The sequence below is a fragment of the Nothobranchius furzeri genome, chromosome 5, assembly GCF_043380555.1.
Source record: "Nothobranchius furzeri strain GRZ-AD chromosome 5, NfurGRZ-RIMD1, whole genome shotgun sequence".
Lineage (NCBI taxonomy): Eukaryota > Metazoa > Chordata > Actinopteri > Cyprinodontiformes > Nothobranchiidae > Nothobranchius > Nothobranchius furzeri.
Window position 1 is genome coordinate 76,755,972 of NC_091745.1, and position 15,557 is coordinate 76,771,528.

The 15,557-nt window shown below is 43.9% G+C and overlaps 1 protein-coding gene across 1 annotated transcript; it reads right to left on the reverse strand.

Annotated features, from left to right (window-relative positions):
- Positions 1-270: 270 nt before the first annotated feature.
- Positions 271-15,507, reverse strand: flcn (folliculin). Its single transcript, XM_015950347.3, has 12 exons — positions 15,301-15,507; positions 14,976-15,182; positions 14,495-14,641; positions 14,187-14,408; positions 13,915-14,081; positions 13,726-13,817; positions 3,751-3,911; positions 3,270-3,383; positions 1,722-1,845; positions 1,520-1,642; positions 847-949; positions 271-778 (listed from the first exon to the last, which is right to left on the reverse strand). Exons 2-12 carry the CDS (start codon positions 15,180-15,182, stop codon positions 571-573), a joined length of 1,668 nt encoding a protein of 555 aa, XP_015805833.1. The 5' UTR covers positions 15,301-15,507; the 3' UTR covers positions 271-570.
- Between the last annotated feature and the right edge of the window lie 50 nt (positions 15,508-15,557).

Genomic DNA, 15,557 nt, shown 5'->3' on the forward strand with positions numbered 1-15,557 from the left:
GGTGGGCCAATGTGTCTGGCTCATTAGGAAGCCCACATCCTGCTGATGCGGTGGACCGGACTGCAGCGAGGGCTCCTTCTGTAACTGCGTTCTACATTTCTGCGTATTAGAAACCCTTAAAAGTGTAATCTTACACCACCTGGGACTCGTTGGCCCAGAGCCTCTCAAGCAAGTGAGTGGAAGCTGGTGGAGAAAAATGAGGACCTCATCCTCTGCTTTCATTCTTCCCGTTCACCACAAGAGGGAGCCAATTCCAGCACAAACAGGAAGTCAGATGATACTTAATTTTATTCTGAAACATCTGCATGAGTTAAAGTGCGAAGGCGCTTGGTAATAAGTTAAACTTTACACACCAGGTTTCCCTTTAACAATAAGGCCCCGCCCCCCACGCATTATCCAAAGCGAGTCGCTGTGTTAATCTGTGCAGGATAATCATCCGAGGTTAGAACAGATTCTCATTACATAAAAAGACAATCATGGATGCCATCGTCCAATCACAGAGCCTCTTCGTTCCACGGAAAACCCAAAACCCACAAAACGGGTTTAGACCGATTCCCTTTTCTTTACTCTTCACTGACTTGGGCTCCTCTCTCCCCCCCGTACAGCCGTCATCAAATGACTCTTGTAGGTTTTACTCAGTCCAGTCATCCAGAACTTCAGCAGCCGGACATTGTCCTCCTCGCCGGGCCCTGTGGCACCGAGCAGGGCCAGAACCTTCTGGGTGTCCTCCCTCCCACGACCGTCCACTTTGGAAAACTTGAACAGCACCTTGACTTTACTGGAAAGAGGAAGAAGTCGTCAGGAGACGGCTAAAGTCTCCCTTAAGTTTGTTTTTTTTAAACTTACTTCATCCACTCCTCCTTCAAGCACAGCAGGCAGTGAGACACAACGTCCACAGACAGGTTCTCGTTAGACAAAGCCACTTCAAGCTTATTGAGCAACGTTGGACCTGAAAATAAAGACAGCAGAGGCTCAGACGACTGGTCGGTTGATATTTCAACACACGGTAATTATTCCAAGGTTTTGGCTCCCGCGTTTGTCATGTGAAAAACTTCTGAGGGGAAGGCAATAGCTGAATAATGAGTTTCTGATGTGGACCCACATTAGATTCTGTACATTTTTTTTACGAACTGAACAATTTCACAACCAGAACATAAACTGCTGCTCTGGCTTAAATCACACAGCACAATTATAATTTATTACAGGGCCAAATAAAAGACTTTTGCATGGTTTATTACATTTTCTTCCTCATGCGGCATTTTTCTGTGGAATTTCATAAGACACTAAGTTTAGCTTCTTTCTGAAACGCCACATAAATCACTTTGGTTATCCCCGAGAGCTTTATTATAAATGTGACTCCACTAGAAACAAAACATGGTGCAGGAGCGTCGGGTGAGGACTATTTCTATTCTACGTGGGTTTTAATGACGGTGATTTAGATTTTACACACAAACAAAGCGACACAACACCCTGACATAAAATGGAAAAGCTCATTTGCAGAGCAGTAATAAAGCATTACCCCTGTCTGTGGGCTGAGTGTTGGCACTGCTGATGGTGAACTGATAAATTGGGCCGACATCGTCTTCATCTGCAGCCGCGACCTGACAGCTCCTAACGGCAACGTCCACCAGCACTGAAAACTCTAGGTAACACACACACACACACCTGATGTTACCCACAGGTACCAGACAGTGACCAGACGTTTGGGTGCTGTTCCTTACCTGAGGAGCTGACGTGGGCTGGGATAGGGACGTCCGTGCTGAGACCCAGAAAGTTGCATTTGTAAGCTTCTTCATACTGAGGGCTGTACGGCACAGAGCGCACACAGCCGACCGGCAGCAAAGACTAACGGGAACACAGGTTCAGATGCGTTACTGGGACATACTGGCTGTAAAACCGTGTTTAGAGTGGACATGTTAGTTCTAAGGTTGATAATTAAACATGTTTACGAAGTTCGTTGCACTAAATTTCCTCTCACAGCCATTTTAATCTAGACATTTTCAGCACCTTCCAGAAGGAGCCGTTTCAGGGCTCTGTCTCTTTACGAAAACAAGCTGGAGCCGGCCACGCCCACCCCTCCCCGATTGGCTGCTATTAGCTGAGAAGCTCTGATATCAGGAAGGGGCTTGGAGTTAGAGCCCTGCACGGGCCTAAAATCTGAGCCCGTGTCCGGCCCGAGGGGGTGGAGCCCCAGCCCGACCCGGTCCGAAAAGGTTTTCAGGATTCTCTGGCCCGACCCGAGCCCAACCTTTTTTTTAACCTTTCATAATGTTTTAGCCTGATAGAATGCTCAGCATTCTAATTATCCGTGAGAAGCGTTCTGCAGTTAAAAAAAGAAAGAAAAAAAAACAGCATCAATGCAGCTTTTTTTTTTCTAACAGTGTATTTTTCGAGCGGCAGATGAAATTTACGAACACTATATTACTTGGATGTGTTTGTAAATGTAATCTGCTCTGAAAATGCGCTCTTGTGCAATTAGAAAAAAAAGCAGCATTCTAATTTTCTAACTGCAGAGCGCATTTTCAGAGTGGCAGATTAAATAAACGTCCCCAATTAATATAGCGTTTGTAAATTTAATCTGCCGCTCTGAAAATCCGCTCTCCAGTTAGAAAAAAACCCAGCAATGTATGCTGTATTTATTTTAACTGCAGAGCGAATTTATTCACAGAAAAATAGAATGCTGCCGTTTTCATGAGAATGAACGAATGGTTTCTGACATCAAAGTGGACATGAAATGGCATGTTAGAACAAGGGCTCATGTTTCAATCAGCAGTTTGAGAATTCGTTTATATCGGCGCATTTATAAACCACACACACCTTAACTAAGCTAACGGGTGCCGGTGCGTGACAAGCAGGCAGGTGCTGCTGCGTTTGTTTCAGTTTTTTTTAATGAATTCGATTAAAAATAAAGGCGCCCGGCCCCGCCCATGTCCGAGGTAATTACACAGTCGTTGGGGCTTCAGTGCAGGGCTATACTTGGAGTAGAGCTTCTGCTCCTCCTGCCTGGAGAGCTGAGAGGGAGTTCTATGCTAATTTCTCCATCAGTGACATCACAAACGGAGACTTTTTGAAACGGCTTGTTTTAGGGACCAAATTCCTTAAACCAAACACCGACAGAAAACGAGTGGATGGTTTTTTCTCATTTGGGGTGTTAATAGAGGCAGTAGAGACCTACGTGGAATCAAAATGATGGAAGAGGTGAGTTTTGCATAACATTTCCCCTTTAAAGCAATAATTTGGCTGATTTCCCACAATCAGGTTTGTGGTACCTTTAGCACTGTAAATGCCGACTGTACCAGCCCTGGGTCTGTGCTCCTCCATATGACCTGGTTTCCCATGAGCACGTGCCATGCTAGCTGTCGAAAGTCATTCGCCCCGAGGACCTGCAGAACAAAGAAACCGCTCAGTTACAACTTGTGTATCAGATAAAGACACCCAGTGAGTAGAATATGTATCATCATCACAATATATATCAGCACACAGGAATTGTCTCAGTCACTGTCGCTGTTTGTCTACGCCCCACATCACCTCACCGTAAATAAAGACTCCTGCTAACTGTCACAAGTCAGTATGATTCTAACGTATGTTTTCACACACCCTCTTAATTTTGTGTCTCCAGCTCGCCGTAGCCCAGGAGACTTTTGTTTTTTTTTTTACTGACAATCATTTTTCCCGCTTTTGCTCCTCAAGACTTAGTCAGCTCTATTGCGCTCCACTGCTTACGCACTAAAAACAAAATCAAACAACGACCTGTCTCAAATGTCTCAGCGATCTGAACTTGGGACCAGGTATTTCATCTGACTTCGAAGCGTCATACAGGAAGTGGAAGTGGCTGCTCTCTGATTGGTGCAGCGGCGACTTTGATCCCCTTCCCTCGGCTCCTTCCCAGCAGCTCATTTCCTCCTCTTGCTCTTTAAAAACACAGAATAACAAAAAGTAGAGAGAACATTTATTTTTCCAACAGATTTAAGACTGACTCGGGGAATTTCCACAGGAAGTTACTACGAAGGAAAGACGTTACATCACACTCCACTTTCAGACTCTTACACGAGGTGCACATGAAGCACCTTAAGTGTTTTTCCAAAACACAATAAAAACACTCACCTCACCTCGTACTTGTGATTTATTTTATTGCGTACATTCATCGGCTGGTGGATGATGAAACATGTCTGCAAATACACTACACCAGCGGATTCTGCTGTATTGTCTAAGGTTACCATCTCAGCCTGTAGTAGTATAGTAGTTAATAATCCTGTTCGTAACATTAGTATCTCCAGTGGGATTTCCTTCATCCGCTTTCGTTTTGTCCCAGTTTTTATATCAAGCTTACAAGAATTCCTGCTCTGCAGAAATCAACTAACAAAAACAAAAGGATGCTTCAAATTAAAGATTAAAATTCTAGATATTTGAATGTAAAGATCTGCTTTTCGTCTGCGCCGTCTTGAAGAAAATCAAAAAAATTTAATTTAATTTTTTCGATCTTTATTTTAAGTACTGTTTGAAAAAAATACAGATATAGTCAGGGTAAAAAGTACTACCTCAATCTAAAGGCAGTTTCACACTGCAAGCATCAGCGGAACGGAACGGCAGCGACGCGGCACCGCTTCAAATAGAATCCAGTTATAGTTTATGGAGTGTTTCAAACCAGCCGCGACGCGGCGATTTCCAGGCGCGTCCCAGAAGCGGCATGCCAGGGTATCTGCAGGTTTAAGGGAGCCAAATTTAAGACTTTTTAAGACCTTTTTTAAGGCCACTTTGACCAAATTTAAGCTATTTTTAAAATTAAATTTAAGCTATAATTTCCAGCTATTGCCTGGAATCGGTCCTAACCACGTCGCGAACGTGGGATTAGCCATCCAGTTACCATTAAACTTCCCCATGGTGCAAGCTCCCACTAGCTTAACCAGCTAATGTGCTCATCTCAAAATAGCCCCCTTTCACAACCAACTGAATGTGTACGGTTCCGCTTACGGCAACATCGTTCACAAAAAAAGCTGAACACTAACTAGACATTCACGAAAATTTTATAGAAATAAAATAATCTTGTTTAGTGGGCCTTTGGTAATTTAAGACCTCTGGAAACTGTATTTAAGGATTATTTGTAATTTTTAAGGATTTTTAAGGCCTTAAATTTTGAAAAGCAAATTTAAGACTTTTTAAGGACCCGCGGATACCCTGGCATGCCGAGCCGCTAAAGATGGGATCGAGTTCTATTTTTTCCGTGAGCCGCTTCTGGGACACGTCAATTTCCGCAGTTCACATCGTGTGAGACAGGAAACCACACGGTTTCAGTGTAAAATCCCCAGTTATTTTCAAAATAAAATGCAACGATGCAATGTTGTATATAACTTACGTCAGCACGTGCGACCGAAAGGCTTTGTTTACCACCAGTTTCTTTCGAGAAGTGCAGCGGTGTGATTCTCGCGGGGTTGTGAACTCTCGACGAGGAAGGTGTCGGAAGTCTCGAGGGATTTTAGAATCTCGCGGGTGCAACGAGGCGCAGCGAGGAAGCCGTGCCGCGGCCAAGACTCTCCCGGTGTGAAAAGGACCGCTTAGAAGTTTGCGAGTGAGCCGCTCCGCCGCTGTTCCGTTCCGCTGATGCTTGCAGTGTGAAACCGGGGTAAGGGTTTGCAACTTACTTAAAATATAACATTTCAGCCCAAAAGCGTGATTATATCTCCATCTTCAGGTTAGAACTCGGCTCCGCATTAATTCAGAATCAGCCACAGCTGATGGCTGCGGCGCTGCAGTGTGACGTTGTCTGTGCCGTACGACGTGGCTGAGTCTCGGCCACGCCTCCACTTGGCTCAGCCGCTTGTCTGCTGATATGACACGTTGGCGCTTGGAGCTAAAAGACGTCCTCCTCTTTCCTCTAGTGATCACGGTGAACAAGAAATCCTCCTTCCTGCAGTCAGTTTCAATGTCTGCTGTTCTCCTGAGCGGTGAGTTTGCTCAGTTTGTGCACGCACTTATTGACGACTCATTTTTCCCGCTGAGACGCTCCAAGAGTGCACCTGGGGGGAGGGATGGGGGTTGAGGGGGGTGCAGTCAGTCATTGCATCGGTGCATCTCTCTCTCCTCCAGGCAACGTCTTTTTTCAAAGTATTTTCTTAACAGGAAGTCAGGTTGAAATAGGTCTCCATCCACGGTGTTACTAACCCCTTTAAGTGACCACATGTATTTTCCCTGGCGATAGGGTGCAGTACCATGGGCGTCGCACCTGTGGGGGCATGTGGGGGTTTCAACACCCACACTTTTCCAGCCGTTTACCTAGGGTGACCACCATATGTCCTCTTTCCCCCGGACATGTCCACTTTTCACTCTCTATCCAAGGCGTCCGGGGTGGGGGTCTTGTATCGATGAAAATGTCCGGTTTTTCATCCAGGAGCAGGGATGAAATTATGGGAGAGCTGGATATCCTACACATCCAGGAAGAGCCAGAGAAAAGGTTTCTACCTACATTACCTCATTTATGGACTCTCAGCGGACCGGGGTTTTTTTTTTTTTAGCGGAGAGCAGAGAGAGCGGCAGAGCGCTGATCGTTGATGCGCTCCAGGCTGCTGCGTCCAGCGCGGTCCATTCTCAAAGCGGCGCAACCAAAAAACTATCATTAACACACGATCGTTCATGTCCGCACATGTTCTCAACTTTCTGTCTCATTTGTGCCTGAAGCGCTCTGCTGCTGCGGAGCTCATCACCTGTGCTGCGGTGATTTCACCTCACCGACACAGCATCGAAACGCGCGCTCCGCTACGGTCAGGAGATCCCTTTTATCTGCTCAGAAGTAACTGATGAGGTGAAAAAGTAAGAATCCAGGCAGCAGATTTTCTGGAGAGTTTAGAGGAGATGCAGGAAGATGAGAGACAGACAGGACAGCAAAATAGCTAAATAAAAACAAGAAAACAAAAGTGTTTGAAAAGTAAAATGTGGGTAGATTTATCTCCACTACACGTTTTTACCTGTATAAAACAACAAGTTACACACATGTCATATTTATACGTTTGAAACAATTCACACACCCCTTTTGACTTAACTGCTTATTGTTGAAATTGGGTGTTGCTGATGGAGAACACTCGGGTTCTGTTGTTTGGAAGATTAGTTCTTCCCGTTCTGCATGTGTGCAGTTTATACATGAGTGAATATTAAGCACGATTTTGGAAGGACTTTATTCCTGTGAATTATGCGTGGAGCGTCAGCCTGACGAAGTTTGCAGCCGCAAACGAAACGTTGCAGGTAAATAAAACCTTTCTGTGTTTTAAAAAGAACTAAAAGATGGAGTAAGAATTTCAACACGGCAAGAACACACCAAAGATGTGTGGACCCGGTACTGGATTGAGGTTGAGTTTCAATTTACAGCTGATGACATCCACAGACAACATCCCCCACACTTTTGAAAAGCTTGCAACGCGCTTGGGCAGCACATGCATAAACCACTGCAAGCAAGCATTATTTCTGTGTTTGAGTAAGACATCACCAATGGATGGCCTTAGGGAGGCTAAGTCACGCCCATCTACTGCTGGACCACGGGTCCCCGGAACGGAATGGAAGTCAACGGGGCTAAAAATGCAATTTTCTAATTTTGCTTGTTATATAATGTCCGTGAATTTTAAGGAAGCTTTTTGATACCGATAACGTGCTCGTTTTATAATGGGGGAAATGTGTGAAAATAAGTCCAGGTCTATGAATGCGCTTCACCAAAGTGACGTCATCCAACCAGACACGGAGAAAACTGAGGGACAATGGCTGTAAGTTCAGCAAACTTCAAATCCTTCTTTCAGGAGGAAAGAACCACCATAAATCTGGCCATGTGGTGAGTAGCAGCTACGCTAGGGGAGAGGAGATTATGTGGTGATGTCACACATGCGACGTATGTAATCATGCTAATTACAAACTTTTACAAGCTGATAAATCTGAAAGTACGTGACTGGTGTGGTCGAAACACCATCATTACTTTTCATTTAAATGGCAGTACAACACGTGTGATCCAGGCCGTAAGGCAAAGTGGATTAGAAAATAGCTTTTTTAGTCCCGTTGACTTACTTTCATTTTCTCGTTCTTCCGGGGACCCGTGAGCCAACTGGAAAATGAGGAGACTTGGGCTCCCTCTTAGGATCAAAAATCCCTAAGAGTGCAATTTTTGAACGAGTAATTTGTCAGATCGTTCAACCTCCAGCAAAATGGCAAACCCACGAGACTCCCTTTCATCACTGGCAACAAGTGAAGAGGTACACATATAAAACAACAACTTTTATGAATGGCGAAAGTTTTCTAACCGCTTGTTACAAAATCAGTAAATGCATTTTGTCCTCACGGGCTCCTGTAGAAGGAAACATTGTGCCTGTTTTGGCTCCGTCGCCGAGAGACTTGGACCTGCTCACCGTGTATTTTAGACATGATTTTTATGGTTATGTTACGAAGCCGTCAAATCAACAACTGGGCACCATTTAATTCATTTTCAACAACATTTCAATGAATATTTCCAGAGATTAATGAGAAAATCTACACATTGTAAGTTTAAGAGATGGGAACCAAATTCTTTTAGGAATTGAATCCCTTAGATCAGGGGTGTCAAACTCATTTTAGCTCAGGGGCCACATTGAGGGAAATCTAGTCCCAAGTGGGCCGGACCGGTAAATAAAAAACAACTTCAGATTGTTTTCTTTGTTTTAATACAGTCAATATAAAACAAAGCTGGAGCCTGAGGACAGTGTATCCAAAATAGTACAAGTACAACATCTGAAGTGTACTTGAAAATTTGAAAAAAAAAAAAAAAAAAAAAAAAAATCAATCAATAAATAAAAACATTCCTTAGTGATTCCTTACAGATCACATGGCTAGATCAGTTTCACGCAGCATGTAAAGTATATTTGACTAATTTTACCTAACATCTTTTAGCTTTCACCAGCACATCAACATCAGAAGTCACATCGTGAGTGGCGGCCAACTTCAGGATGTGATTCGAGTTCTTGTGTGAGCCTTGAGCGCAGCTTTGTTTCATTTATACTCATTACAGAGAAAACTTGCTCGCAAAGATACGTTTATTTTCACTCTACATTGTAAAGTATGAAAATAAAGTTTACACAACCATCTTGCGGGCCGGATCCCCTGCCTTAGATTAAAAAAAATAAATTAACCGTTGCCTTCTATCTTGTTAGAAAAAATGGATTCTTAAATATATTGAGCACATTTCAAAACGTAGGAGGAAAGCAGATGATATTTAGATACGAGCAGCTGAGCTGTTGCTGGAATTCCAGCCATCTGGGGAAAAAACGGCTAACTGTGTGGATCATAAGTGTTCCAGCTCAAATAGCATTTGACAATTTTAAGATAGCCTGCATCAAAAATCCCCAGAATGCTGCTAATATAACGTCATAAAACGATTAAACCATAAAAAGAGATCAGGACTTCAGAGTTGGACTTTGAAACCTCGGACCAGCTGCACCCCTCCTCATATTCCCTCGGCTCTGAATTCTGGGAATTTCGGATGTGGTTCTTTATGAAAATGCCATTTTGGAAATAAAGTGAATCATTACAGAAGAAATTGTCTCAACCTGAGAGGATTTTTGTATTCTTCGGACAATCTCTCTGCTCATATTAACTTAACCCTACAAGGATTATTCATGTATTGATAGCCCAATATTTTTAACATAATAACAATGCTGTTTAATGTGTTTATTTATATGGTAGCATTTCAGCCAGAGGAAAAATTATAACTACATTTGGACACGTAACAAGACTGAAAAGGCTGAGTAATAGGGATGGGAATCTTAGAGCAACTCACGATTTGATTCAATTCCGATTCTTGGGGTGCCGATTCGATTCAGAATCGATTCTCGATTTAAATCGATTCACAATCAGTATTAACAAAGAGTGTCAGCTCCAGGATGAACTACTTTGTTGTACAAGTTAGTTAAAGCTATGGGACATTTTTATTTGACTTTAAACTGGTCATGCTCCAAAAATGCTAATTTACAATGTAAACTAAAGTGATTCTAAAACTAAACAGAAACAATCTTTTGACCAAAAGGCAACATTTATTTTTGCTTACCTTGTAAAATATAACAAATCTGTAGTTACCCAACAGTAGCTTTGAAAGTAATATGGTCAAATACTTTTCAAGTATGTGTAGAAACAAGTTACATGAGTAATCCTGAGTACTCATTTATCAACTTAGAAAATAAATATGAGAATATCTCAAATTTCTGAGTATTGAAAAAATGACATTCAAGCGCCCTCTTATCAGCAGATTCAAACATAAGTCATCTCAATTTATGGGACCACAAAAGTAATCTGAGTACTGACTCTCCTAACAAAGATCAAAAAAGTGCATCTCAAACCTGTAACGTGCCAAATATTTGAGTTCTTGGAATCGACTCTGAACCTTTGTGAATCGATTCTGAATCTTTATAAATAAGAATCCCGATTCAGACTTGAATCGATTTCTTTCAGCACCTCTAGTGAGTAATGTTAAAACACCAAACGAGAACAACACCCGCCTCCTAATTAGGCTTTTCTGTGACAGGTCTGGATCATGATTAGATGTGTGAAGACCGTTAGGAGTTGGGGGATTTCAGCACTCTGAAGGATTTTCTTAAAAACAAAATCCCAATCTGAACCTGCAAAAGTGTTTGGATTCAACATCATCTGCAGAACACAACACTGAATGTTTTAGAGGAAACTAAATGGCTTGTGCAGCAGCGGGAGAGGTTTAAAAACATTGAGTGTCCACTGACTTTAATCTCCATCAGACAATGGTCTAAAGTGGGATTAGACTAGCCTGGCAAGCCAGACTAAATAAATGTATTATTTAGTCTGGCCATGCTCCATTGACGGCTCTCGGTTGTGGGGCGGGATCTACCGTTATCTTTCAAATGATGTCCGCATGCCACTGGACAATGAATGTGACATACTCTTGTTTCACTCTGTTGCATCATCCCACCCACCAGGCATATAGAGTGCCCTGATTGGCTCACAAAGCAGATAAAGCTCTGTGATTTGTTCACTAAGCAGATAGAGCACTATGATTGGCCCACCATTATGGACCAATCACAGCTCTTTATGTGTTTGCAACCCCTGTAGAGAGCTGTGATTGGCTAGCCAGAGTCCTGGTAGGAGCTGCTGAGGTTCCAATGGAGCGTGCCTAGACCATTCTTTGCAAAGCAAGAATTTGGTCTGGTTCACTAGGCTAGGATTAGACCACAGGCAAAGGAAAAGTTCAGAAAACCTGTTGTTCCATATAATGGAAAATCACTATTTTGGAGCTTTTTACCCTGATATTATCATTTCCTCATGAGAAATACCCCCAAACCCCTTTTCCTGCCTCAGCTTCAACTTTTTCTACTTTACGTTCTCGCCTGCAAATGGACAAAAGTAGCCCAAGTTGCTCATCAGGCATTTATTTCTCCTTCCCCTGAAGCTAGTGTCTGGTCTGGACCCCGCCTCCCCTGGAAGTAGGTCACGAACGCCCACTTTCCCATAGTTGCAGGCATAGAGCGGTTGATTTCATGCTGCAGTTGTTGTTGATGTTTTCAACCCTTTATTGGTAAACTGATTAAAATATAAGGACTAATATGTTTTACTTTATTTAACCAGTGGGAGTCCATGTGAGGTGAGCAGAGTAGATCAGCTAAAATGCTGCTTGGAAAATGACAAAAATCAAACATCTTTTGCAGAAAATAACCAATAAAACTAAAATATAGAAACATGACATCTACTTCATCTGGCTGAATAAATTACCGCCCTCAACAGCAGTCGAACAGGCGTCCGCCCACGGCAAAACAAGACGAAAGGCCGTTCCTTTAACCGCTAGCCAGCGCAGCAACTGACTTGCCTGAGATGCTGTCGTAGGCATATTTTGTTAGAGCGGAAGTGGGCGGAGCTTCACTGAAACTAATCGTTTCTATTCCAGGTATAAACTCAGGCTGATGAAAATAACTCCTATTTAAATGGTAAATGGCCTGTATTTGATATAGTGCCTTCTAGAGTCCTGGAACCCCCCAAGGTGCTTTACAACACAACCAGTCATTCACCCATTCACACACACATTCACACACTGATTGTGATGAGCTACAATGTAGCCACAGCTGCCCTGGGGCGCACTGACAAGGCGAGGCTGCCGAGCACTGGCGCCACCGGTCCCTCCGACCACCACCAGCAGGCAACGTGGGTTAAGTGTCTTGCCCAAGGACACAACGACAGCGACAGACTGAGCGGGGCTCGAACCTGCAACCTTCCGATTACGGGGCGAGCACTTAACTCCTGTGCCACCGTCGCATTTAAGATAAAATGACATCTCAATAGTGCCGATGGTAATGTTTGATCATATACTGTGTGTACCGTTACTCTCAAAGGTTTAAAATAGCATCATCTGGAACCTTTAAAACATGGTTGGTGGTTTCTTCCCAGCCTTTAATGTGCTATCATATAGCCTGGCCTGCCAGACTCCTCCTCTGTTTAATTCTGCACAGAGAAAGGGTCTGGGAACTCCCCTAATCAAATAACCATGAGGAATCTAACCGAGCCAATCAGCGCTGAGCATTGTACGTCACACACCATAACGCCGAGTTTGTCGTAAACATGGCGCCTGAAGTGGAGTTCGCTGCGGCTCTTTCCTCTGTTCTAAATTACTTGAATGTCTTTAGAACCACAACAAGCAGAAGTGCTAAAAGCCTTTCTTCTACCCTTTCTCAGTGGCCTAGTGGTAGAGTGTCCTGAGACTGGGAGATCAGGGGTTCAACTCCTGGTCGGGTCATACCAAAGACTGAAAAATTGGGACCCAATGCCTCCCTGCTTGACACTCAGCATTAAGGGGTTGGATTGGGGGCTTAAACCACCAAATAGTTCCCGAGCGCGGCTGTGTCTGCAGCTCACCGCTCCCCCAGGGGATGGGTCAAATGCGGAGAATAAATGTCACACACATACCTGTGTGTGTGACAACTAATGGGACTTTAACTTTGACTTTAAAAGAATAATAGATGTCTGCGCCGTTGCTAGACGCCATTTTTTAACTACAGCGTTGCATGGTACAGTCGGCATGTACGTCTTTTTTCTCATTGGTTATTTTTGAGCTGTCTAGTCCCGCCCCTCAAGTGCCTCTCCGCCTGTGAGTTACCAGACTCTTTGTGCAGAATTAAACAGAGGACGAGTCTGGCCGGCCAGGCTAGCTATCATCTACATTACCAGACAAATATTTGAGATCACTTGAAAATATCATGTTTCTTTCTGCTGCGTGCCAGAACCCTGTTGCGCTGATCTGGGAACAGCTGGCCCATAGGGTATATGGGGGGGGGGGGGGGGGGGGGTCGCATTAGATAATCTGCTAGAAGGAGACACCCAGGAATGTCTGTGGGCTGCCAGGCTGTGACTACTGCAAAGCTGCTCTGTGGTTTTTGAAGAAAACATTGATCATTTCCATTAAATGATTTAGAATCATGTAAAAAAAAGGTTTTTGTTTGGACATTTATTTTTATTTTTTATCAATGAACAAAGTTCATTCCACAGTCGTGTCTGGGCCGAGCCCCAAAAATTCTCCAAAAGTCTTTTAATCACTTTCTAAATCTCGACAAACCGGGGTTTAACTGTGAAGTGGTGTGTCATGTTTTCCTGGATCAAATGCCTTTCCCGATCGACTCTGTGATTCACTCTTACGGATTTCAGGCTGACTAGTTGAACAAACAAAAACACTAGCCATAGCAGTGAATGTCTGATGAAATCATGTCTTTCTACCTGTTTTTCTCTCAAGAAGAACCAGCGTGTCCTCTGTTGGGGCTCCTTCAAGGAGCTTTTCTGTCAGACGACAACCACAGGCTTTCAGTAACCTAAAAAGGAAGTGAAAACACACATCAGCTTGGTAAGTCATAAAAGTAACGTGGAGAAATCACAATGGCTGGCTATTAAAAGTCTATCTCAACTCACCAGCTGAAGGAGCAATGCAGGCTGGCCCAGAGATTGGGATGCTGAGTGAGAGAAGTTAGCGATCGGGCTGCGTTGCCACTTCTTTGATGTGGAAAAACCGCAGGAGAAAACACGCTGTTCATCCTCAGAGCTCGCTGGGGACAAATACCCTGTTCAGTGTCAAACACCTGATGGACAAAAAGATGGCAAAACAGCACAAACTGACTTATTAAAATGACAAAGTGTTTGTCCAGTAAAAAAAAATGAATGCACAGTCTACATTTAGGCTCTACCTTTAGAGCTGTGCTTTGCAGACTTTGTATAGTGAGTTTGAGGTGTCGTAACAGGAAAGGCCAGGAGTTGATGAGGTAGATCCTGTCCATGGCCACTACAACTATACTGTACCAGCGCTGAAACCCACGGGCCAGGCTGTCCTTGATGAAGAACGTGTGTGAGAACACAAACCCGTGTTGTTCATCACCGAAAAAGATCGGCCCTTCACGTCCAGGGCACACCTGAAACCCAACAACAAAAAGACTCGCGTTTTTGGAGGAGGGGAGGTTAGAAAAGGTCCTCCTCAGTTAGATCAGGTAGAGTTTACCTCACAGCTGAGACTGCGTACACAAGCCTGACGAACTACACTGAAAAGCTGAGACTGTCTGGGGTGCTGATGGCTCACAAAGCGAATTCCTGTTTCATCATCGATGCTCACGAAGCCTGGGTGAGACGCAGGTAGAGATCGGCATCCCTGTGAGGCATGGACAGGAGGGAAAAGGAGAACTTCGATTACAGGATTATTAAATAATGTTGCTGCTCTATCTTCTTAAACCATAATGAGTTGTGGCGGGTGGCTGCTCATACTGAGCCTGGCTCTTCTGGGGCTAAAAGGGAGTTTTCCACTCCACTGTCGCTACACACTTGCTTAGTGTGAGCACTGCAATCTGCTGAGTTCCTTTGTATAGAAATGTTTACTATGTGAAGTGACTTGAGACGACTGTTGTCGTGACTATAAATAAACTGAATTGAATGAACCTTCTCCAAGGTTTACTGTGGGTGAGATCCCATCACGCATGCCCACTCACCTCACACATCTCCCCTCTTTGAGACACAGACCCGCTGGCCCTCATGGTCAGACCTTCACCCTCCCGATCAGCATCTCTGTCCCCTGGAACCGGGGTGCCCACCTGAGAGGAGGGGTCTGGGGATGGAGGGTGTAGCGCCTCGGTACAGAATAGTGTCCGAGGGCCATGGAGCTCACAGAAGTGACACAAAGCTACCAGAGCATTCATCTGAGAAACGGATCAAGCGTTTATGAGAATCTAATCAACGTAATTTATGACATAGTTTTTATTCACAAGCTAACACCCGTTTAAGCCATTTTAACCAGCAGCAACGAGAGGATCTCACCTTTAGCACTGAGAGTTAGACTGGAGCTCGCTGCTGCTTCACTCGTTTGTGTTAAAAATGTATAAACAACAAAAGCGTGACGCTAAATCAAATATTTCGTCTACATGTCTCGTATAAAACGCGCGAATTCAAGAGAATAAATCCTCTCAGCACTTTCTCGTCTCAGTCTCGAGTTGTTAGCAAACAGCACAGTCACGTGACCTCGAGTCACGCGCTCGGACACAAATCATGACGTACGTCACGGAGTTGATTAAGTT